The 25937-nt window shown below is 43.9% G+C and overlaps 1 protein-coding gene across 2 annotated transcripts in view; it reads right to left on the bottom strand.

Moving 5' to 3' along the window:
- RYR3 (ryanodine receptor 3) overlaps positions 1-25937 on the bottom strand; it is a 264337-nt gene that overhangs the window by 209173 nt on the left and 29227 nt on the right. For both annotated transcript variants that reach the window (XM_060273292.1, XM_035110794.2), the window contains exon 2: positions 15373-15492. In XM_060273292.1, the coding sequence (XP_060129275.1) occupies positions 15373-15492 (120 nt within the window). The remainder of the gene's footprint in view (positions 1-15372; positions 15493-25937) is intronic.

Genomic DNA, 25937 nt, shown 5'->3' with positions numbered 1-25937 from the left:
AACTCTAGTTCTCGTGATTCTTTAATTGTAGCCACATAGATCAAGGTCTGTTCAACCTGCGCTCTTAATGCTGCTGAGTTGCTTCCCTTTCCAACTGCACTTACTCCATCTCCATGGTATTGTGTGGTGATACCCCGATGCCTCCCCGGGAGAAATAAAGACACAGGACACATTGCATAAGGTTAATGGGCGTAGAAGGCCACAACTTTATTGATTACGGATGTAGAGAGGCATTGGCATAGGCATTGGATCTAACCAACTATATCTGGCAGTCTGTGAAGGGTTAACCACCGTTGGATGAGTCCTGCGATGCACATCAACTAGGAGCTCATCCTGGGGCCACCACTAGGGGGCGTGCCCTCTGGCCCTCACCTACCACAGCTTCGGACTTGGCAACACCCCCGGACTCCTTAAGGGAGTACCCTTCCGCATTTGGGGGAGGTGATGGCAGCAACCTCCCCCCCACACACCTGTACCTTTCAGAGATAATAACTCCACTTACTCCATCTTTCTCTCCATGCTGTTGGTGTTGAAAACTCATCTGAATTCTCTCATTTATTTCTGATATTTATTTCTTATAGATATTCTATAAAACCCAAAGCCAACAACAAAATAATCCCGGGAAATCTGGTTAATAGTGAAGGAATTCAAGATGTGGCAATGATCCTACATTTTCACATCAAGTCAGTGGAGGCTGGTCTGTTAGGGCAAATGGCACACATCCCCACCAAGCCCAGTCTGTCCTCAGCCAGTCCCCACCTACCTGCCTTCTTACAGTCCAGGTGGTGACACTGGCTGCCAAGTTTCTCATTTTTAGTCTCAGCGTTGCCGTTTGAGAACTCTAACAGAGAACGCAGGCAATAACAAGGACTTGGCTTGGCCTATCATTGTCTTGGGCCCAAACTAACAAAACGCATTTAAATAGGGACAAATGTAAGGTTCTACACTTTGACAGGAATAACCAGCTACACAAATATAAGATGGGGGACACCTGGCTTGCTTAGCAGTACATGTGAAAATGATCTAGGGGTCTTAGACCACAAGCTTAAGTGTGATTGTCAAAGAGTGAGCTGGCAGTAAATCACACCAGTCAAAGTTAACTCTTTATTAGCAAAAACACAATATTCAGACTTGGCTGAGTGTCTGGCCTAATGAGCACAGCACTCATCCCTGGTAGGTCTTTGCCCCATGAATTGGTTGCCAAGACTGGAAGTCCCCAAAGCTCTCCTCTCCAGGCTTTTCCCAAGCAAATGGAGCCTGCTACTACTCTCCCTGATTCTGGGAGAGGGGAGCTTATTGCAGCAGGATGGAGGGGGATGGGACACCTGCAAGTCTTCACCAGCCTGATTCATCTCTGCCTCTTGGCCACTCTCCTCCCACTTCCCTGCTTCAGTTTCTGTCTCTGATTCTGGACTTCACTCTGCCACAGACTCTCTCAGCTCACGAAACCCTGTTACCTCTTCAGCTTCCAACGCCTCCTCTTCCCAGTCTTCTCCCTCTTCTCCCTCATCGTCGTCCCACTACCAATCGCCAGGCTCTGAGCCTTCTTCCCTTGATGGTTTCCCAACAGGTTCCTCCCACCATTCTGTCCATGACAGTGTTGCAGCAGCAAAAAAAGCTAATGCTATCTTAGGCTGCATCAGCGGAAGTATAGTGTCCAGATCAAGGGAAGTAATAGTACCACTCTAGTCTGCCTCGGTGAGACCACACCTAGAGTACTGCATCTACTTCTGGGTAACATAATTTAAAAAGAATATTGACAAGCCGGAACATGTGCAGAGGAGGGTGACCCAGATGATCAGGGGTCTGGAAACCAAGCCTAATAAGGAACAGTTGAGGGAAATGGGTATGTTTAGTCTGGTAAAGAGAAGGCTGAGATGAGATACGATAGCCATCTTCAAATACCTAAAGGGCTGTCACATGGAAGATGGAGCAAGCTTGTTTTCTCTGGCTCTGGAGGGTAGGACCTTAACCAATGGATTCAAGTTACATGAAAGGAGATTCCAAGTAAACATCAGGAAGAACTTTCTGACAGTAAGAGCTGTCCAACAGTGAAAGAGACTCCCACAAGAGGTAGTGGACTCTTCCTCCTTGGAGGTTCTTAAGCAGAGGTGGGGTGGCCATCTGTTAGTATGGCCGTGTACAGATTGCACTGCAGGAGGTTGGACTAAATCCCCCAGGATCCCTTCCAATTCTACAATTCTATGATTGCACCTACTTCTGGCCTCCCTGCCTCCTACACTGCTAGTCTCAATAAGACCAGCCACCACTGCACATTATCAAGAACTTCTCGCAAGGTAGAGACACCAGAAGTCTTTTTAAGTGCAGAGGCGTTTGTTGCAGTTGAATTTTGACTGACAAATTTAATCCGGTTTATGAGTACTGTATTATTCTGATCTCTCTCCACATCTATATGTTGCCTTCAGCTCAGTTCATCTTGGTTTCTCCCTCCACAGCAAAACTCAGCCATTCCCAAGCCACAGAAAGAAAGCAAAGCAATGCAGTGGGTTGCTGCGTTCTAGTCTAGAAAACATTTCTCCCTATTCTTCATCAGATAAGCCTTGTGTGCAGACATTTTGCCTGGTCATCTGTGGCAGGGAGGGATACTCTTGTGGGGGAATGCTCTTGCCTCATCTGCCTCCCCTCTGTTGGGATTCTGGAGCAACTATAGGGTTATTCCTCTGTTATGCTTCAACTACTACTTCTGAATAATATGAACATAAGGGGCCCCTGACCATCAGGTCCAGTCGTGTCCAACTCTGGGGTTGCGGCGCTCATCTTGCATTATTGGCCGAGGGAGCCTGCGTACAGCTTCCAGGTCATGTGGCCAGCATGACAAAGCTGCTTCTGGCGAACCAGAGCAGCACACGGAAACACCATTTACCTTCCTGCCGGAGCGGTCCCTGTTTATCTACTTGCACTTTGAGGTGCTTTCGAACTGCTAGGTGGGCAGGAGCTGGGACCAAGCAACGGGAGCTCACCCCGTTGCAGGGATTCGAACCGCCGACCTTCTGATCAGCAAGCCCTAGACTGTGGTTTAACCCACAGTGCCACATAATTCCTAGCAAATGGTTTAAAGCATTGTAATATGCAATAAGGTTAGAGCTGTTTATCTAACAATCTCAGATGCCTTAAAAAATAATCACTGACTTGGTTTTGTAAAGCTGTTGGGCACAATAGACTAGTGTAAATCAGATGAGAATCTGTTTCATTTAGGCACTTCAATAAGCAAGGATAATGAGATGGTAAGTGGATAATGTTAATTAGCCACCCAGGGTCCTCGATGCAAAACTCTTACATACTGTTGTGAAATAACTTCCAAGTAATTTTGCCCTTTTAAAATGTTATCACCAATTTGGGGAATGATCATTTAAAGCATTATCAAATCAATGTCTATGTTTCACTGTGGATTTTTGAGCCTTTAATTTCTCAGCTTTCTATCAGCTTCTCTCATTTATTTACCAGCAGCAGCCTGCCAAAGTCACCACTTTTCAGGAAGGCATAGACAACAGCACAAGAACATCCAAAGACACCTGGCTTAACAATGCAGAGGTAGCTATTAAGATTACTGTAGTGTTCTTATATCAATGAATTCTCTCTAGTTCATTTAATAGTTATTATAGTTATTCCTAGGAATACTTGATGCTACTAAGACCCAGCTGATTATGTAAAGCAGATATTCATCTATAAGACACCTAAGTAAAGAGGCCTAAAGCAGCTGCAATGCTTGTGTTTAATTCTAGGGTGGAGAAATTAAAATAAAGCTGATAAAACAGGCTGAATCAGATTAAGGCTGCGATCCTGGGCACAATTAACTGAGAGCAAGACCAATTTAATATTTACTTCTGAGTAAACATGCATAGTTGAGGTTGCAAAAATATAATCAATGGTGGCAGGAAAGGTCTGCACTAGATACCCCTAACACAGACTTGCTCACTCTCCATGTTTCATTTGAGAAGTGACAAAATCATTGTGTAAAAACTAAGATTGGGAAAACCAAGGTTCAATCCCCACTCAGTCATTACCTGGATGCCCAAAGGTGAGTGACTCAGTTTAACTTATTTCACAGGAGTGTTGCAAGGATATAAGAGAGATGGAAGAAATATGTCTTGAGCCCCATGGATAAAAGTCAGGATGCAAATGCAATATTTTTTAAAAAATGTTGCTATAGCAAGTGTTCCTCTTCAGGGTTACCGCCAGCAAGCTCTTCCTCTTCCAGGATATTCTGTTCCATTTTCCCCCTCCCTTCCCCTCTCCCACTTTCCCAGTATCTCCCAACTAGCCAGATATTCAGCATTCTGCAGCAATTGAGCTTGCTCAGTCTTCGGCAGACTGTTGAAGAGGAGGACTTGTTCCCTTAAGGAGGGAACCCTGGGTGTCTCACACAACTCGGAGACTGGGATGGCGTGCAACAATATACCGTATTTAGGTAAGGAGGGTGGTCTCTGACCTCAAAGAGGAGTTCAGCAATACAGGAAGCTCCCACAGAGGATGTGGAATCTCCTTTGGAGAAAAGGTTTCAAAGAACATCACACAGGCAAATCTTAGAAATATTTTAGGTATAATAATTTTTTTCATGGCTTTTAGCGGCAGACTACTAAATACTGCATCAAATTTGCCTTCCAGACTACATTTCTGTGCCCTGGTCATGCAGATTCCAGTGCTGAAAAGAGTCACATCTGGCAATTGCCACAGGCAACAAATCTTGCTTCAGAAATACACTGGAAGGCCAGTTCTTGTTATTAGTGTGGTAAATAGTGCAGTTGCATTATACTATTAAAATACTGGGCAGCCACCAAATAGAGCAATGAAGAAAATGGTTTACATTCATCAACTAGTGAAATGTAGAACACATTCTAATTGCAGCGATATAGTTCTCCCATTAATCTTCATAGATAGGTGAGGCAACAAAGTAACCCAGACAGAACAAAATGCAGAGCATTACAGCTGTTTTACTGAAAGTCAGCTTCTGGCATGTTAGAAATTTGAAGACCATAAAAATTGTACCGTATTCACATCTTAGCTCCATCAATCTAATGAACACTAAGAACAAAACAGCAGCTGTACTTTGCAGGTTCAGAAAATGGGGCAATGAGCACTGTTGCAAAGTACCATGAATGCATAGTAATTATTCTTTAAAACCACTAGGGAAATTTCTTCAGGTTGTGAACAAACAAGATAGAAGACAGTACATTTGGCAGATTAATTAGTTATATGCTATCCACGTAAAGAGCAGAAGAACTACAGCTCCAAAAGTACAGGCAAAATTGAGCTAAGCTCTTTTCCATCCCACTAATCTTAGTAAGAAAGAGTTAAGTGTGCACACCCACAACTTTGTCATAGAAATCAACGTGACTTTAAAGGGCTTTGATCAGCTCTGTTATGGCCATTAAAATTAGCAAGAGCTGCTAAAAAAGAATAAGCAGCTACTGTGTGCAGATAATGCTTGATTTGATTGAAGCCATTAGTGTATTAGAAAACTTCAGCAATATGAGCACAATTTTACTAAGTTATGATTTCTGCTTATTATCTTAATTAGAATTTCATTTGCATTTTCTCTCGGATTCTCAGACTGTAATAAGGAGAGACAAAGTTTTCTGAAGCATTTGAAGACACGAAACAAGTATGCATCACCCTGCCAGATTCTATTTTAGTTATAAAATCATTTTCTTTATCTCATTCTCACACCTTGAGGCCTAGGTTGGGTGAAAGCACAGTATTTTTTATGTATAAATAGGCAATGAAACAATTATAGACTGTAAATTTGGGTCACAGGAAGTCACACTCTTTTTCTTTTCACAGTCTGTTATATAACTTACATATTTAATACTAACCATTTCCAGCAGAGTGTAAAAAGTCTACAATCATTGAACTCAATGGAATTTACTTCTACGTAAATCTGCGTAGGTTTATGCGGGAGTTCTCCAAACCAATCCTATCTTCCTCAATACAAAATACATTGTCCTATGTGATAAATTAACAAGCATACCGCAATATTCCTGCCAACCTAGCAGATCGAAAGTACGTCAAAGTGCAAGTAGATAAATAGGTACTGCTCTGGCGGGAAGCAGAAGAAGCTTAGTCATGCTGGCCACATGACCTGGAAGCTGTCTGCAGACAAACGCTGGCTCCTTTGGCCAGTAAAGCGAGATGAGCACCACAACCCCAGAGTCGTTCGCGACTGGACTTAACTGTCAGGGGTCCTTTTACCTTTACCTTCCCCCCTCCCCACAATATATTTTACAAATTATTGTAGATAAGCACAATGACAATTCTATCTTTCTCACCGTAGGCTATGCAGGAGGGATTGTTACTCTAGCCCTGTGGCTAGAATCTGTGTGGTGGTGGTGGGGAATGGAATAAAGGAAAGCGGCATTATAGTGAAACACTGCTGCAGTGGTTAGGCTTCTTGATTCTGCTTAGTGAATAAATCATTACTACTGGGTCACTGCCACCAGAGCTATACATGGCACCCCTAGAGGTTAGGTTCTCATATAGACATGAGATTCAGAAAATAGACCTGGTAATAGATAGATTTTATAGTTTCAGAGACAGGGGAATCAACCATTTGTATTGTTGCAAACCATCCCTCAAGTTGGTCAGTTGCTCTCTCACCTGGAAAAGCTTCCTGCTCAGACTGCGGTTTCTCTTTGGAGTAGCTGCAATCAGCTGGCTCCTGATTCTCGACTCCCAGCTCCTGATTCACAGCTATTGGTGGCTCATCTCGGACACAATGGGAGTTGGAGGTGGTGTGTACTCAGTTCCCTATGTGCCCCCCTCCCAGAAGCAATGGTAGTGCTGGCCCCCAGGAGAGTGTTGGTGGATGGCCCTGACTCCTGTGATCTACAGTACTTTATGGCTGGAGCAAGTAGATGTTAGAAACTCACCACCTGGATGCCAACCACAGAAGGGAGCCCAACTCTCATACATTCAGCTGCCAGTCACCTACTCTTGAATAATCATGATTAAAAAAATATCAAGCAATATGCATGCATATGTAAACCAATCTTCAGTCTAGTTGATGTGGCAGGAACTTAGTACAATGCTAAGGCTAAGCCCATAGGATTTCCAGGCATCCTTTTTTTTTACAGACTCCTGACTGACTTTGTGAACACAGATCCCACGGTCTATATTCCAGTGGCAGTACATAGAAATGGGCATCTATATAGCATGTTCTGTCTGATTGCAATACTGTACAATAAATGTGATTATATTTTAATACATTTCTGCTAAATTCTGCAGTAATCTTCTTCTTCTTTTAAAGAAAGCACTGCTGCATCTAGATTATGCTTGAATACCATTCAATCGATTCCTGGAACTACAAGTCTCCTAACTTTTTGACTTCAGATACAGTTTATGTTAGCCAAGCCGAAACCACCATTCCATACTATAAAAAGCACTGGCACAAAACTGTTGAGGAGCAGATATATTGATTCACTGCATTAGCACTCAACAGAATGACCTAAAAACTATTATTTTTTTAACCATTGGGGGTGGTGTTTTAATCTATTTAAATGGATTTTATAAGTTGATCCAATGCATTAAATTCTGATATAGAGAGCAAATGTTGGTTTATGGCAAACGTTTCCTCCTAGGAAGAATGTTTCTTTGAGATAATGATTTATGCTCTTAGTTAAATGAATGGGGAAATTGTGGTTCCATGCCATTTTGCAGGGAGAAAGGGTGCTGTTACAATAAAAGGTATGTTATGGTTTGTTTTCAACATAGTGTTAAAAAGGAACATTTCATTAGCACAATGATTTCTCCTTGCACAATGAAATATTCTCCCCCTATCCTTCCCTTTCATCTCCAAATCTGTTCTAGGTGTTCCCCCAATCCTCTGGAGCAGATTTGGAGAGGGTGTGGAAGGTGCAGGGGAAGAAGAGGCGGAATCCCATTGTGCAAGCACAACTTACACTGGGTTTTTTAAGTTGAACACTGAACAGGGCTTCTGTTGATGGTGACTGCCACCCTCCCTTTCTAGGAAAAAGTAAGTTAAAGTAAAAAAAAAAATCCTATCGTGAGTGGCCTGTTGTCAGTGACCTGTTTGTGGTATCTGAATTGCCCATTTCCAATATTAAGCCCCCATGGCAACTTGAAATATCAAAATCTTATAGATGGACACTTTCTGCTGTTCTGGTAGAAGTCAGCCAAGCAATTTAAAAGCGGAGTAAAATAAACTGAAGATAATTATTTGCCAGTAAACTACAAAAAAAAAACAAGCCTCATTCATGGCCTTTCAATGTCCAGCATTTATAAAACAGTTAGCGGTTATACAGACCTCACAATTCTCTAAGCTAGCAGAACAGTGCAATTAATTATTAAAATTCATTTCGGTCATGCAAAATTCAGGCATAAATCTGTCATTCAGGAATAGGTGGTTATGCCACAGTCTGTCACTTTCTTTTGATGTAGCTTTCCTTTCTCATGCAGGCGGAGCAGCGACTCTTATTTTAATAATGAGTCACAGTTGCCAACTTCTTAATGGCAATTTCTATTTAAATAATGTGAAATTTTCCATTTCATCAGGTAGGGGAACAAGGGTGAACAGCTGGATGGGAGTTACATCGTGACGGAGTAACAGAGGCTGCCTAGGTCTTTTCCTGCCCTACAGGCATGACAGCAACTCTGAGGTATAGGAACCTGCCTTTGCAGGGCCCATGTTCCTTAGCTCTGTTCAGAGAGTGATGTCAGGAAGAGAAACCAAAGGTTGTTCTGAGAAAGTAGATTGGATTTCTAAATTTTTGTTGTTGTTGTTGTTGTTCTTAACAACAAACAACAACAACAACAACAACAACAACAACAACAACAACAACTGAACACAAACCCCAGGGTTTTGGAGTTCTCATAAGAAAAGCCCTCTTGGATCAGAACGAAGCCCTATCTAGTCCAGCATTCTCTTTTGACAGTAACCAACCAGATGACTATGAGAAGCTCAAAAGCAGAACTTAAACACATAGAATCATAGAATAGAATCATAGAATCATAGAGTTGGAAGAGACCACAAGGGCCATCCAGTCCAACCCCCTGCCAAGCAGGAAACACCATCAAAGCATTCTTGACATATGCCTGTCAAGCCTCTGCTTAAAGACCTCCAAAGAAGGAGACTCCACCACACTCCTTGGCAGCAAATTCCACTGTCGAACAGCTCTTACTGTCAGGAAGTTCTTCCTAATGTTTAGGTGGAATCTTCTTTCTTGTAGTTTGAATCCATTGCTCCGTGTCCGCTTCTCTTGAGCAACAGAAAACAACCTTTCTCCCGCCTCTATATGACATCCTTTTATATATTTGAACATGGCTATCATATCACCCCTTAACCTTCTCTTCTCCAGGCTAAACATACCCAGCTCCCTAAGCCGTTCCTCATAAGGCATCGTTTCCAGGCCTTTGATCATTTTGGTCACACAATAGCCCTTTCCTGCACATGCTCTTCGGCAGCTGGCATTCAGAGGCTTATAGTCTCAAATACTGAGGATAATATACAGCCACCATGACTAGTAGCCATTGATCATCTTATCCTCTATCAATTTTCTTATCCCATTTTTTAGGCCTTCCAAGATGGTGGTCATCACCACATCTTGTGGTAGCAAATTCCACGTTAAGTATGTGCTGTGTGCCTCTTTTCCCTGTCATGAAACTGCCACCATTGGGCTTCACTGGATGGTCCCTGGATCCAGTATTATTAGACAGGGACAAAATTCACCTTCTCTATACCATGCTTTATTATGAAAAGCTCTATCGTGTCCCCCTTTACATCTGTCATGTTACCTGTCCTCTTAGTTGAGTTACTTCTGCTCATTGATCATTTTGAACCCATTAAACATCCTATTTTGCAGTAAGACACCACTCACCCAAGGCCTCTTAAGCCTTCATAAACCTTACCTGAGAGAAGAGGCAGAGGCCTCTCAAAAGCATTAAAGTGCAAGGTGCCTTAAAGATCCTTCCAGCTCACATGTGAAGGGCAGAGCCTACGCAGTTATCTGATCTGCTCCAGTACTTCAGATATTACTTAGATAGGCTCTGACTCCTGTTAGAAACATGGCTTTGGTCCTGAAGAGCCCCCACGTGGCCTCTGGATCACCACTGTTCTCTGCTATCGATTATTCCTTGGGTTATTTCCAGGGACGGCTCTAGGTAGACCCCCGGTGGTGCGGGGCGCCAGGGCGCCGGGCCGGTAGGAAACCATGCTGCAGCCTGCGAGAGCGGGGGCACCGGAGCGATCTCCGCCCCTCAGCGCCAGGGCGGCCGACCTGCTCGAGACTGCCCTGGTTATTTCTACCCTGGGCCCTTGCTCAGCATCTCTTTGAGCCTCAGCTGAACTGGTGCAAGAAAACCAAGGTTCTTAAAGGCACAGAAGTTCCATATCTTTATGAGTTCACATCCTATCACCCCAAAGCATCTTACAAAATGCTTATATTCTATATACCAGTCAGATTCTTATCTCATTATACATGATAAAGCTTTCTTTAGCCATCTCACCCCTTGCCCTCCCAACCCTCTGACTATACATAAGGGTCTGGTGACTTCTGTTTCAGTGTATCTGAAGAAGTGTGCATGCACACGAAAGCTCATACCTATGACAAACTTAGTTGGTCTCTAAGGTGCTACTGGAAGGAATTTTTTTTAATGGTACTTTGTTTTGACTATGTCAGACCAACACGGCTACCTGCCTGTAACTGGTTCCCTCCATAAGTTTTGGACTACAACTCTCATCATTCCTGGCTACTAGTGATCATGCTGGCTGCTGGTGATAGGAGGTGCAGTCCAAAACATCTGGTGGGCATCAGGTTGGAGAAGACTGCTATATGCCAAAAACCTTCGGGCAGTCTTACAACTAATCACTGAGTCAGTAGATAGTCACTACTTGCTCTAGTTGCCCACCTGTTTATTCCCCTGCCTTGCTCTTGCCTAGGGTTGCCAGACTCAATAGTGGACAGGACTTCTGTGCCTTTAATTGCCCTGCTCTCTTTTGAGTCTGGAAACCTTAAAGAGAAACCAGCAGACCCTTTGTTTAATTTCCAAGCAAAGGGTCTGCTGGTTTCTCTTTAAGGTTTCCAGACGCAAAAGAGAGCAGGGCAATTAAAGGCACAGGAGTCCTGTCCACTATTGAGTCTGGCACCCCTACTCTTGCCTCAACTTGCTACCACACACACACACACACACACACACACACACACACACACACACACACCGGCCCAAGTAGGCTCATAGGTGCAGCTGGGAATTGAATTATTTTGGTATCCTCATTCTTCCTTGCCTCCTCTTTCTAGAACCTGCACTATAGCATTTCCATTAATTCACTCATGCCTTTTTTTTGTTCTTGTTGCAGATTTTCCTCATCCCCCTCATCTTCTCAGTTTCTCATCCACTGTCTTAGACACATTCAATTAGCTCGCTGCTGCATTACTTATTCACTGAGTCAGCCTTCACTAAAGCTACACTTTATGTCGGTGTCTCTGGCAGAAGCAGTTCAGCAGACAAGGAAGTTAAATGCCAAAGCAATAGAAAGTTTGTTAGCAAACTTCTATCAATAACATGTTTGAGGCGAATATTTATGAAACGGAATACGGTACTTCAGTAAATTAAAGAAGAGATCCATTGGAGAGATCATAGTGTTCAGCCTTGCCCAGATCTGGAACTTATCTGAGGAGTAACAGGAACAATCCCTCAACAAAATTTCCACACTGCACTGACTCTGAAAAGCTACTGGACCCAGGCATCCCTGTCCCAAGAAAGCTGGAGTAACTGGACTTGAAAAGGGGTTAATTTTCTTCATGAGCATATATCACCCCTTGGATGAATTAATCGCAGGTGCATGGTCAGCCAAGCCAGTTACTATGGCAACAGCCCAGTGCCCTGATTATATTTGTGATTAATGCATGTCAGCTCAGTAGTTTGTTAGTCTGTAGTTAATCTGTCTGTTGGTTAGTGTGACGGATTGGGCTGGCTTGAGTAGAACTCCAGGGTGTTAAGTGTTAAACCCAGCCTCTTAGTTGATTGACGGCATTCCATTCCATGAGGGGCGGGACAGCCACGGGTTTAAAGAGGATGGGTAGCCGTTAATTCAAGGAGAGAGGGTTTTGGGAGCGGGAGCGTGTGGGAGGTTGTGGAGTAGGTTACTAGAGTAGGTGTAGATGAAGAATTGGTTAGGTTTGTAATTATATGCTTAACAAAAACAGTTCTATTGAAACCACATGCTTGTACACATGAAACTTGAACGCAACCGTTAAGACTTTAAGACATTAAATGTTAAGTTAAAGTGCCATTTAAACTATCGCCGGTGTGATCTTTCCAGCAGAGGTATCTATTGCTCATCTGGTGGGGATACTCATTAAAAGGACAAAACCCCTATCTAAGGCAGAAAGGATAGTTTGTTGTCCCTTGAGTACACCAAGAGGGGGAGGAAGAGGGAGACTGGTTCAAGGGTGACACAAAGTTTCCTCGGGAGGGAGGAAAGCTTCACAGTGGGGAAAGCTCAAGTGAGGAGAACCCCTTACTGGTGTGTACACTAAGAATAATCTCATATTCACCCCAGAGCTTAAGAAGATACCGGGCCACGTTCGGGCTGGAAAAGTACTCTCGTTTTATTTGTAAAACCCACAAGGGATAGGGGGATTACAATAAGGCTATAGGGAAGAGTGGAGAGGTTTAGTGTTACCTCAGAAATCCCTATTAGTGCTTTTTATAATTTGAGAGGTTTGGAAACAAAAGGTGTAAGGTGGGGACTTCTTACATCGCAGTTAGTCAATTAGCCTGACAGGGTTACTTGTCCAGTGTTACATCTTGACTCGCTGAACTTATTTAGAGCAACAGAAATATTTTGTATTTGTATGTATCTGTATGTCTATTCCCAGAACTGCTTTACTGAGCCTCATCTTCTGCAACAGTAAACTATCTGAACTATCTGGTGACTGGTAGCGGGAACAACTGCCACTGTGTGGGTATCTCACCTGAGATTCCAAACAGCTTAAGGAGACAACGACAAGAGCCCAGCAAGCAGTAAATTGGCAGCTGTCTGGATGGGCACCAGCAGAGAGAAAGGCTGAAATTGAAGCAGTAAGTTTTCCTTGATGGATTCCAGGGAGGTGATGTGTCTGCAGAGCTAATGCAGGATGGCGCAGGGTATCACAACTGGGCTGTGGTTGGAACAGCTGTCAGAAAGGAATTACTCAAATTGGAACCTCAATTACTCAAAGAATTTTAGAGTCCAGTTGCCCTGGGGGTAATTCTTATCAATCACTATCTACAATCCCTCTCTTTTGAGCAACATCTGCATCTTGAGGAGAGAAAGCACAAGCCACTATCACACTGGGAGTGGAAGTCAATTGGCACTCATTAGAGGCTCAGACAGTGCGAAGGCAATATGGACAGCTTTGCATCACTTTTACCTCCATGCAACAGCTGGCAGCAAGGTGTTCTTGACATGGAAGTTGTACAAGGCAGGCCTAAATCCTGGAGATTCTCTGCCATTGCATCTTCAAAGAATTGGAGGTCTCTTCAGTGAACTGAGTCAGTGGGGAATGGAATTTAACCCTGTGGCAAAACATTACGTATATTCTTCTGTCATCGCTGAATAACAGTTGTGACGGGACAATTGAAGCCATGCTAGAGGATCAACTGTTTGTGGAATTTGTGACCAACGGACTACTTTTGGAGTGGGAGAAAAGACAGAACTGGAAATACATTTCTTCCCGGAGGATGCAGCCAGAATCTACAGGGAGTATGACAGCGGAGCCAGATTCCAGAGCTCTACATGTCCACAGATGCTTCAACTGTGGATGGGAGACACATTTGAAACGCAACTGTCCAGGAGTGAAGAAGGGACAGGGGCAAAAGACACAAGCTGAAGGCATTCAAAACAGGAACCAGTTCCAGCAGACAATGTGTAAGCAGGGGATGATTCCAAAAGTAAGCAATAACAGCCAGGAGTGGGATTATAGGTAGCGGAGTGGTGTAACACATGTGTTTTAATAAGAATGTGTTTCTGTCCATGTCCGAGACTGAAAGGGAGGCAGTATCTCTAGCTGGCAGCATGAAACAGCAAATTCAGGCTGAGGGCCAAGTTCATTTGGAAAGCTTGGGTAAAACTGTAAAAGCACTGTTTGTACCAAAACTAGACAGTGACCTACTATTTGTAGCTAAGTTGACAGAGCAAGTCATGTTTACTGGTGGAAAAGTTGGTTTTATTTATTTATTGTTTTACAGAAGGGGTGCTGTGTACTACAGGAACTTTAAGTAGGGGGAGGGGAGTTATTGGTTTGTTTGGGGTCTTATTTTTATTATGTGTTTTGTGTTTTTTATCTTGTATTTTTAGATTGTGATCCCCCCTGAGATCTACGGATGAAGGGCTATATACAATTATTGCTATTACTAGATTTTGAATATGCCTAAAGTGTCTGGAACTGCCACATGTGCACAGACCAGGATATCATAAACTCCCACTCCCACACAAAGAATGCATACACTTGTGTCATAGAAGATCGGGGCATGCAAACTTTAAATCCATCAATTGCATAAATGTCAGCTTTATGGTGATTGGTAGTGGGAGCAACTTCCACTGTGTGTGTATCAAACCTGAGATTCCCCACACCCCACAACAGCTGCCTGGCTTCCTAGTCAGCTCTCAGACCCTTCTTTAGTCACAGGGGCAGGGGAGACAGCCAGCCAAGCAGGAGGTTCAAGACTGCGGTCAAATGTCTATCTAGCTGCACTTGAGGCTATTTGAGAGAAAGGGGAAACATGTAGAAGCACCTGCCTATGTAAGAGGCTGGCTGAAAGCCAGGAACAAGTGGAATCTCAAGCTCCTATATAGCCTCCCAATCGCAGCTGCTCCCTTGCTCAAGCAGCAGCCCGGTTCTGAGCTCTGACCAGCCTGACCTGGGGAATGGACATAATGTTCTGAATGTTCCTATTCAGAAAGTTGAGTCAGATAAGCCGCCATCTCCCACCTCCAATTCCCAATCTGTAAAATGGGGACAATAAACACATGACTCACAGAAATGTTGTGATATTATTTTCCCATCAGTTGCTATCAGCTTCAAAATAGTGAATAAAACTGTACTCACTGACTAGACTCAGTCTGAGCTCCCCACTGTTCCACACTCAGGTGGGCCACGCAGCCCAACAAGCAGAGTTTCAAACCTTGAATTGCAAAGTGGTTGGCAGCAAACGCCTTGACTTGAGAATATATACGATTCAGCAAAACTTGGTGAATTAGCAAATTTTGAATTCTATATACAGTATATCATCTATTATAGGAAGCACAATTAAATTTCTTAATAGCATTTGTAAATTAATGACCATCAATTACACTAACTTAAAAAACAACAACAACAACAACAACAACAACACCCTTGCAGAAGGGAGCCTTACTTTTGCTTCTGAAGTTGGTTCCAAAAAGCACAAGCGGTTTCCGAGCCCCTCAGCTGCCAGGCAGAACTTGCGCTGCTCTTTGTGGATGTTGGCAACGCACTGAAGCACTACTTCATCATCCTGTCAGGGAACACGAGAGCCATGTGAGAAAAGACCAAATACCTGCAAGGTTTAGCTCAGTGATAGATTGGCTACATTTCTGCGGGTCTCAGAAAAACGCGTTTGTTTAAAAATGGTAACATGCATGCATTTTTCATTCAGAAGATTAGAACAGGGGTGGGCAAGCAGCAGCCCCTAGGGGTGTATTCTTATGTGGCTGAATTTCAAAAACTTTCTGCAAGTGACCAGTTCGGACCACTGGCAATAGTAACCCATCTCTCCCCTGGCTGCCAGCTGGCAGAGGAGGAAAAAGAGAGAGCAGGAGAAGAGGGGCGATGTGGTGCCACCATCCTCCCCAACAGTGGCATCACTGCCACCTACTGGGATGGGACAGGGCAGCAGCGAGGTCAAGGCTCTATGGGTGCCCCAGCGGGGGCATTGGGTGGGCTTTGACAGAGTGTTAGCACCTGCATAAGCAATAGCAATATCACAGTTGAGAGGGCAGTGCCATGGCACCACGCCCTGCACTGTCCACTCCTGGGAAGAAGAAAAGGGGGTGGGGGGAGAGAGAGAGGGGGGGGAGAGAGAGATATGGGTGGCTTCACCCTCTTTTGGCTCTGGTTCCCCTGTCTTCAGCTCCACTCATACAACGAAGGGTAAGTTTAGATCAGGCATCCCCAAACTTCGGCCCTCCAGATGTTTTGGACTACAACTCCCATCATCCCTGACCACTGGTCCTGTTAGCTAGGGATCATGGGAGTTGTAGGCCAAAACATCTGGAGGGCCGCAGTTTGGGGATGCCTGGTTTAGATTAATGAACCCCTTCACATGTTTCCTCTCCAGAGTTGCCTCAAACCATGGCTTAGAATCTCGCTTCCCCTGAACCCTCCCACACTTTCCATTTTTAGCAAACCATAATTTGCTGCCGCTGGAAAAATATACTGTCCAAGCTCCTTGCCACTTGGGTTGCCCTCCCCAGCTGCCACTGAGACTCTCTGCGCTGCCAGGAGGTCAGGAAGAGGAGGAGCCGGCATCCCAACTCTATCTTCCAAACTAGCTAAAATCGAGCCACAACAGAGAGAGCCCCCTTCTCCAATCCCAGTTCCCACCCTTAAGCCCACCACCCCAATTTCTTCCTCCTCATCTATCAGGGTCTGCCAACCCAAGTCCAAGCCCAATAGCATTGCAGGGCTCATGACAATTGGACATGGGGAACCTTATCATAGTACTTTCATTACTTTTATTATTTCAAAATCCCCAATCCAGGTCTTCCCAGTAAAGCCAAGAAGAATCAAGCTAAAAGTCTATTGGGATTGTTTGTTAATCAAGTGTAGTAAGTTGACATTTCTTATATCAGTCAAGGGACATGGCTAGTGTTGTCTTTATATGTAAAGGTAAAGGTAAAGGGGCCCCTGACCATTAGGTCCAGTCGTGACTGACTCTGGGGTTGCGGTGCTCATCTCACGTTATTGCCCGAGGGAGCCGGCGTACAGCTTCCAGGTCATGTGGCCAGCATGCCAAAGCCGCTTCTGGTGAACCAGAGCAGCACACGAAAACGCTGTTTACCTTCCCGCTGCAGCAGTACCTATTTATCTACCTGCACTTTGACATGCTTTCAAACTGGTTGGCAGGAGCAGGGACTGAGCAATGGGAGCTCACCCCATCGTGGGGATTCGAACCGCCAACCTTCTGATCGGCAAGCCCTAGGCTCTGTGGTTTAACCCACAGTGGCACCCGTGTCCCGTCTTTATATGTACAATGTGCAAATACCATCACAGCTAGCCCAATGTTTACATGGCACCAAGTCTGTATACATTCCTAAATAAAAACCTTAAGAACAGTCTTGCTGGATTAGAGGAAAGGCCAATCCAGTCCAGCATCTTGTTCATACAGTAGATAACCAGATGCATATGGAGAGCCCACAAGCAGGACACTCTTCACTTGTTGTTCCCATCATGTGATATTTGGAGCCATATTGCCTCCAACAGCAAAGATAGAGCATAGCCATCATAGCTAGTGTTGCTTCCCGGAATGGATGACAGGAAACGGCGTGTGACTGAGTATGTGTAAAAGTACAAAGTATGGTACAAAGGTAAAACTGATTTACATTGCTCTGCTCATGTCTGCCTCTGGTTCCACCTCCCACTGGCATGTGGGCATCAGAAACTTGTCCAGAAGGAAGTGCAACCGTCAGGTTGGAAAAGCTCCCTCACTCCTGATATATATTTTGTACATTTTACAGATTGTCAATAATCTAGCACTCTTTCTTAAATAGCTCCTTCCTACCCACCACCCACCTTTTTGCAGTTAAAAATTCGTTCCTGTTTACCCTAGCTGTTATGGTGGTGTGAGCCACAGACTCGCAGCTTGTGACATCATGGTGATAGCCAAATCTAATGTTGGAAAGCAGAGCAGAGCAGTGTATCAGAACAGATCTTTCTAATGTAGCTGGCATACGTTTCCTTACTTAAGACACTCTCAAATAGGTTTTGCAAGTAGAGGAAAAGAAAACCAATTACAGTCGCTCTTAACATAAATTAGATGTTATTTCTTCAGGTTCTGCATGTTATCAAATCCTCTTGTGTGGGTTTTATCTTTTTTTTGCAATTATCTGACTTTTAGAAGACATCTGAAGGCAGCACTGTTTAGGGAAGTTTTTAATGTTTGAAGTTTTTAATATTCTGTTGGGAGCCGCCCAGAGTGGGGAAACCCAGCCAGATGGGCAGGGTATAAATAATAAATCATCATCATCATCATCATCACCACCACCACCACCACAACCACCATCATTTACCAGTGTTCTGTTCTCACATATTTGTTCTCTCTCAGCACCTGTACTAAAACTGTTTCCACCATTTCATTTCATTTCATTACACACACACACACACACACACGTCTGATTGGGTAGTAATAGTTCAACTACCACACAAGCTTCTAAAACTAGTGGGGGGGGAGCACTATCTTCCCAAAAGTACATGGATCTTCCCAATGGCTTTGAATGTTCTTTAACAATGATTGAAGGAATGGGAGACACTAGCCCTCCCTCTTCAAGTCAGGTGGGGTGTGGGAATGAGTGTGCTAGTTCCACCCCATTGTCATTCTCTGAGAAAATCAGAGTTCTAAAGTGTGTTGGGAGCTGCACAAGTAAAACAGGGCTTTCATTGAGAGAAGTATGACAAAATAGCAATTAAATGATCAACTATTAGGTTTTCCAGAAAGAGGGAGAAATATGAGGGTTTCTGTGGTGGGTAGCATGGCCGTGAAAAATAGTCTTGGGCTTCTGAAGAAGTGATGGAAATAAGGGAGACTGCAGCAGAAATTTGGAATCAAATCAAGAAAAGAGGAAGAATCTTGCCAGTCTTTCATCTAAAGCTAAGGAAGCCAGAAGGTCCACCTGCAAAACTAACAACATTCAGGCCACATGAAGATTGAGGGAAATTTTAGCATGCTAGAGCGTCAATAGGTTTGCTGTAGAAAAAGCTTATAAAATGGGTGGTCCCAGGAGAGCCCACAAAAGGAAGTTATCCTCAGCTCAGTTAATAAAGATGTGGGGTGCATGTGACTGGATTTTCCTCCTTTTTTATATATATGGGTATTAAACTTTTTCAGAACAATGGCTTTCTTCTTTGGGCTCTTGCAAACCAACCAATGGGTGTGTTGTGAGGCTTTGGTCAGATTGGAACTGGATGGAGGAGCTGTGTGTGTATACAAAGGTCTCAAGTCTGTTGACTAGAGAGCAGGAAGGAACCACTCACTTGGGTCAATGTAGACTAGAGGACAACCAATGCAGGTTTGCATTCTGTCTTGAGCACTGGGTCCAGCTAGGGGGCAAGGTTCTAGGGACAACAGATCACATGACTATGGTACTAATATTAGCTCAGGATGCATTGTCAGGTCAAGCTAAGGTCAGGTTCCAATTAATGCAGGGTCAGAAAAAAGCAGAGGATAAGTTCCAGATTAGTAAAGCAGAGGTCAAATTCCAAAGGGTAAACCAGCAAGGTGGACAGCACCCTGGGTAGCTCCAAGAGATGCCTGGGCTGGACGTTATGACAAGGCAGGCTTGAATGTTCTTTCAACCACTATGTAAACCCAGACTGAACCTTAAATGGGACTACAGCTTCCAGGGAGCAGCTAGACTTATTCTAGATGACTGGAGCTTCAAAGCTCAAAGAGGCCCAGCCTGCTTTATTAGTCATTGACTCTGGTGGATTGATGAAGCTGATGGTTGGGCCACTGTGCAGGGTCTTGTGAAACTGAGGAATGCAATGCAACCTCTTCAGGCTAGAAAGTCACTGGCATTACGGGCTACTGGTGCTGAGACTCCCGAGGAAACAGGAGCATCATAGACTGGCTCTGAGGACAAATCCTCCTCCTAGTCTGATATTTTATACATGTTGTCTTCTCTTCTCCTGAGAAATCAGAGTCCTGAATCATGACACCTTGCTGTTCTTCGCTTTTTGTTCTGCGCTTTGTGACCAGACCTGGCCTAGCTCACTTCCCAAAGTGGAGACTTTTGGGGTATGGTACTTTTGGAAGTTTTCAAGATGGAAGAAGGATGTGCTCCTTTGGCAACAATATGCAGCTACTTCAGATATGATGGTGGGCTCCTTCTCATAATCTTTGAAGAAGCCTTACTCTTTTGCAATGAAACAGTACACTGGTATTTGGTATGGTAAGTTAAGATAAAACCAGGAATTGCCAGTAACTGAACATTCACCAGCTCATTTAACTTCTCTTTAGCAGGGTCTCCACGAGTATTATTGATGTTTTTATTCAAAACATCCAATTCACTTTCCACAGAGGAATCTAAATACTAAGCAATATCTAAAGTGGTAAAAATTTGTTCTAACGCAGGACTGAATCCTTTAATTTTTTTACGTGTGTTATCCTAATCTTCAAAGCTGCAAACACTCTAGTGATATATTTCCAATGCATATATTCTAATTAAAATGTGTCCCTTTTATAATTTCCCCAAAGTGTGATAAATATAGTATTTAAATGATTTTGTCAGCTGGGTGCCAGTAATCAAAGCACACGCTGCTTGGAAAAAAAGAAGGGGAATAAAGCAGAATTTGAAACCTACCTAAGGATTTCTTTTTTTTTTTTTATGGGCAGGCAGCACTGGCAATTTAAGGGTATCTTTCAGCTCTCAAAAAGCGCTTGATTCCTTTTGGGGGGAGGTTATGTATAACCTGGTTTAAGCAGATTATTGTATGCCTAGGGAAAGAGGTTTTGTGGTATTCCTTGTTATTTTCTGCCATAGATAGTCTTTGCTATGTCAAAAAATTCCTGTTTTCTGCATGGAGCACACCTACTCATTTATACATAGGTATAGCTATAACTGAATAAATATACACAGACAGCCTTATGCTGTTTTCCATCTATCTAATATCATCTCCTCTGACTTGCAGAAGTTCTCCAGGGTCTTGGACAGGGGTCTTTCCAGAACCTACTGTTTGTTTGTTTTTAACTTAACATAATGTATATACTGTTTGCTTGACGGAAAACCTCTAAGCAGTTTAGAAAGAGCAGCCTAAATTATTCATTAAAAACACTGATAAAAGCAAACATTAAAAACAAGCTTGTTGTTGTTGTTTAGTCGTTTAGTCGTGTCCGACTCTTCGTGACCCCATGGACCAACAAGCTTATGTAATATTTTATCAGCATCCGGTTCTATTTAACAGGAGATGCCAAGGACTGAACTTGGCTCTACCACCGAGCTATGGACTCTTAATAACAGCAAAATAATAAAATCTAGATAAACATAATGTAGCTAAAAAGCTATTTAACCACAAAGTTCACAGAGATAAACATGTAATTCAAAATGTATGTAATGTATATAAACATTGTTCCCATGTATCCTGAAATGCTAAAGAAAACTACCCATGTCCTTGACATTACCTAACACTTCTAGAGTTTTTGCCTAACAAAGGAATTGTGATGAATGAACCAAGAGTACATTGCCGAAACACTCCGAGCCCTTTTTGGAGCTTTTGGCTTATGCATGACCAGCTACCAATTGGCCAATATATTTTCCGCAGCTGGGACAGCAGTGTCAAAGCACTCCACTTATTGTACCAGAATAGTTTCAACTTTGTTCAGCCTGTTTACCTGTGGGAACCCACTTTCTTTCTGTAAACTGTGGTCTGATGTACACCGAGAGTTTCTGAAATTAGGCCCTGAATACTAGCCTCCCCCCATGGTGACCTTAAAATAACATTAGAAGAGTCTGCTGCATCAGGCCCAGAGCCGTCTTTCCTATTGGGCTTACTGGTGCATTGCGCCAGGGCGCCAGCCTCTCAGGGGCACCCCAGTGAGTGGGGGAAGCTGCATGGCTTTGCCGGCAGCCTCCCCTTTCCCTCCTGTATGCCCACCATCTGGTTGGTGGGCGTGCAGCTTGCCTGCCAAGCTTCCACAGGAGGAGAGCGATCCCTGAAGAGGCTTAGGATGGAAGCTGCGCCCCGCCAACTATATGACTGGCGGGCATGCAGCTTCCTTCCCAAACCCCCGCGGGAGGAGAGCGATCCCCGCAGAGGGTTGGGAAAAGGTCATAAACTCTGGGAAATGGGGGTGGGTGGGGCACTGGGGGATCTTTGCACCACGGCGCCGGATAAGTATGCTTAAGACGGCCCTGATCAGGCCAATGCTCCATCTAGCCTAGGGAATCCCACAAGCCTAAGCACAATGGGACTCTCCCTACCTGTGATTTTCAACAATTGGGAGTCACAGCCAACAGATACTCTTAATCTTGGGAAGTTGCCTTATGCTTAGTCCGATCAATGGTCCATTCTAGCTGAATCTTATTTGCCACTTGCTGCTCTCAAGGGTAATTCTCAGTCATACACAGGGTAATTCTCAGTCATACACACGAGAGATAGAGACACCGCCGGCTTTGAAGGGGCCAGGATCAGTACCTTCTGCTTCCCCTCCCCCCCCCGGGTGGAGTAGGGGTGGTATAGTGCTCACTTTTAACTGCACAAGGTTAAAGGAAGGGAGGCTGTATTCTTTTATATACCATACTTTTCTGTGTATAACACGAGGCTTTTTTATGAAGAAGTTATGTTAAAAATTGGGGGGGCATCTTATATGCGGATAGTGCATAGCGGGGACATTGGATTTGTTGCCGCCACGAGCCGGAGATTGTCAGCGGAGATTGGGCGTGTGATTGGTGGCTGCAGCAAGGGCTGGTGTTGATTGGCTGTCGCTGTGGCAATTGGGCGGGCAATATGCAGCTGCTGGGTGACCTTAGGCTAGTCACACTTCTCTGAAGTCTTTCAGCCTCACTCACCTCACAGAGTGGTTGTTGTGGGGGAGGAAGGGAAAGGACAATCTTACTTGACTACAAGTGACCTCCAAAAAAGACTGTACCAATGCTGCTAGATTCATATTAGCCCCACCATTACACCTGTCTGTACAGTTCCATCTTTCACCATTTAATATAAATTCACATCAAAGTACTTTCTGACGTCTTTATGAATGGCAAAATCTATCCTTCAAAAAATGAAGATTGTTTTATGTTCCCCTAATGCAGCTCTTAAACCTTTAAGTAATTTAATTTCTACAAAACAATTTCAAGTAAAAAAAAAACCTTTTTTTAAGAGTAGGGCACACACACACATACACACAGTGATTTCTGTATGATGAACCTTTTAGATCAATTATTTCTTCTTCATTTGAGATTAGTTGGCTTTTCTAAGTGCAGGCAAAATGTGCCAAAATGCTAAGTTTGTGTCCACTTCAATTTTTGAAGTCCCCAGCTTCTGGCAATTTGTGACTCTAATTATCACTGCCAGAAAATGCTGGGGTCTCTCTCTGCAAGGGCAAGGACTGGAGTTATCCTCCACATACCGGCTGTGGCACACAATTCATCCAAGTGCATGCAAAATGATGTAAAGACTATCCCTGAAACTGTTTTTGTATAATAAATACAAAACATTAAAATGATTTGTATAATTCATAAGAAAAACAAAACTATATTCTTTCCAGAAATTTACAGTACAGAGGAATGATTGGGGATATAAAAAATATTAGCAGCAAAGATTTGGAGCCCCAGGTAGGTGCAATGCAGATGGTAGATCTCTAGGCTCTTCTGGATTGCAGCAGACATAAAGACTACAGATTTTCAAGCTTTCATCAACAAGAGCTTAAAAAACAAAAATAAATCCTTTTTTTAAAAAAAAAAAAGGGGGGGTTGAGATTAGTTTGGATTCTGAAAATAACAGCAAGCTGAATCACATTATTCATATCACAATCATGGTCAGGCAAATTCAATGGTGCAATTAAGTACCTTTCCCGAAAACACCAATTATATCTATATGTACAGAAGACAAGCAACAACCTCAAAAAAAATTACAGGAGGGGAAGGAAGAAGAGGAAAGGGAGAAAGGTAACTTCTTTGTTTTTCTACCTCCATGGGCTCCTGTTTTCCCACCAGTGCCCATTAATTCCTCCCCTCAATGTCCTAACTCATCCCCCTTCCCTCCATCCCAACACTTCCTCAAGTCCCCTTCTCAACCCTGTTTTCATGCTGGATCCATGCCAGAAGTGGCTAGCATGAAAGGTCACCACTACCCATCCTTCAAAAACCAGCTGCCCTGTTCCCCCAGCCCTAGAGGAGGTTAAGAAGAGGCAGAGCCCCTCCTACACAGAAGCAGAATGATAAATGAAAGGAGAGGGGAGTGGGCAGTGAACCATAAAGTACAGGCTTGTAAAGACAAAGGTCTGGCACAAACGTTTTAGGAAAGCTCTCAAACAAGGTCTTAGGTATACCTCCTAGAAGAGGACCTCAGCCTTACAAAGACCACATACCAGTAGGGCAGAGGCCAAAGTAGCTGGAGTACAATAGAAGTCAGAGGTTTCTACATACCGGTATCTGCATGCACGTACACACACCCACACACCCCTCCATCCTCTTTCCAGCCATGCAAGAGGCATTCTCATAGTTCAAGGACACAACCAAGTAGGGGGTGGAGCAGGGCTGTTGAGGGGCAAAGCCTGGGGAAAGCATGTGTGGACTGGGAAGAGGTGTGACTGAGAAGAGCCCCCAGGGCCAGACAGGGAGGTCTGAAGGTCCATGTCTGATATAGAGCTGTGCGTTGGTAGGGCTTGTGAATTACGGTAAATGTATATTCCAGGGAGTTTGGGAAGTGGAAGAAATTCTTGGGGGAGGAATAAGGTGTCCAAATTCAAACAAAGGCAGTGTAGAATGGGGAGATTTGGAATATAGAAAGAGAAAAGTCTACAGTAATTCTGTCTTCTGCACAGCTACATCTATTAAAGGCACAGGACCCTGTCCTCTTCTCTCTCTCTCTCTCTCTCTCTCTCTCTCTCTCTCTCTCTCTCTCTCTCTCTCTCTCTCTCTCCTCATCTGGCTACCCTGGGCAGGGGGTCTGCTGTGGGATAGGGAGACAAAAGAAACAGTCAGGTGATTGGGCTGAGTTTTACAAAGTGATTTGAATTATCCAGGCAAAGCTTCTACTGTAGGCATCATAATAATCTTTCATAAGGAGAGATCCTCCGGTCAGCAACTACAAATAAGCAATTGCTTACGAAAGGCTCTGCTGACATTTGGCCATTGTACTTGCCTGCTCACTGTTCACACCATAACAATCTTTCACAGGTAGTTACTGTTATAGAAAATTATATGGGGGTGGGGGTGGGAACAGGACACCATTATTAATGAACAGAGAGGGCTGACCGAATTTGACAGCTGCATTAGCATGGCACATGGCAGATGATCTGTACATGACTATAGGCACAAGACTTGAATACATTGCTTCACTTGCAGTATTTTAAAGGGCATGAGGTATCTGTTCTCTTCAATGAAAGACATTTCAATTCTTAACACAGCCGTCTTCCTCAGCACTTACCCTCTCAGTATTCTGCCAAATTCCTTGTTGTGAAATAGCTTGTCCTTTCATCTCAGAGAATGATCTTAGGGCTTCTAAAGCCCCCCTCTGATTTCGAGACAACCATTATCAACCCTCTAAATTAGTCTCACACCTTGGCTGGGGAGAACTTTGCCAGATAAAAGGGGAGTAGTAGCTCAGGGTCCTCCAACTCCCTTTCCCAGTTACACTGAAAAATAAACTTATTCGATAGCAGCATGTTGAAGGCCAAAGTTCAACCTCTATTTGTTCCCCACAAATGTTCCCATTATAATGGCAGTGGTATATGAAGGAACACCTTCTCCTTGGTCTATATGGAGTAGTACTGATCAGAGGAGAATTCCCAAACCTGGTGCCCATCAAACGTTTTGGACTTACTCCCATCATCCCTGCACCTAGGACATGCTGGATGGAGCTGGTGGCAACTGTAGTCCAAAACAGAGTACCAAGTTGGGAAACGCTGGACTAGAGCAGCAATGGACAACTTGTGGGTCTCCAAATGGTTTTGGACTCCAACTTCCATCATCCTGAGCCAGCAAGGCCAATGGTCAGGGATTATGGGAGTTGGAGTCCATCAAT

Source organism: Zootoca vivipara, chromosome 1 (genome assembly GCF_963506605.1).
Source record: "Zootoca vivipara chromosome 1, rZooViv1.1, whole genome shotgun sequence".
Classification (NCBI taxonomy): domain Eukaryota; kingdom Metazoa; phylum Chordata; class Lepidosauria; order Squamata; family Lacertidae; genus Zootoca; species Zootoca vivipara.
Note: the sequence above shows the minus strand (reverse complement) of the source record. Positions and strands in the feature narration are given on the sequence as shown.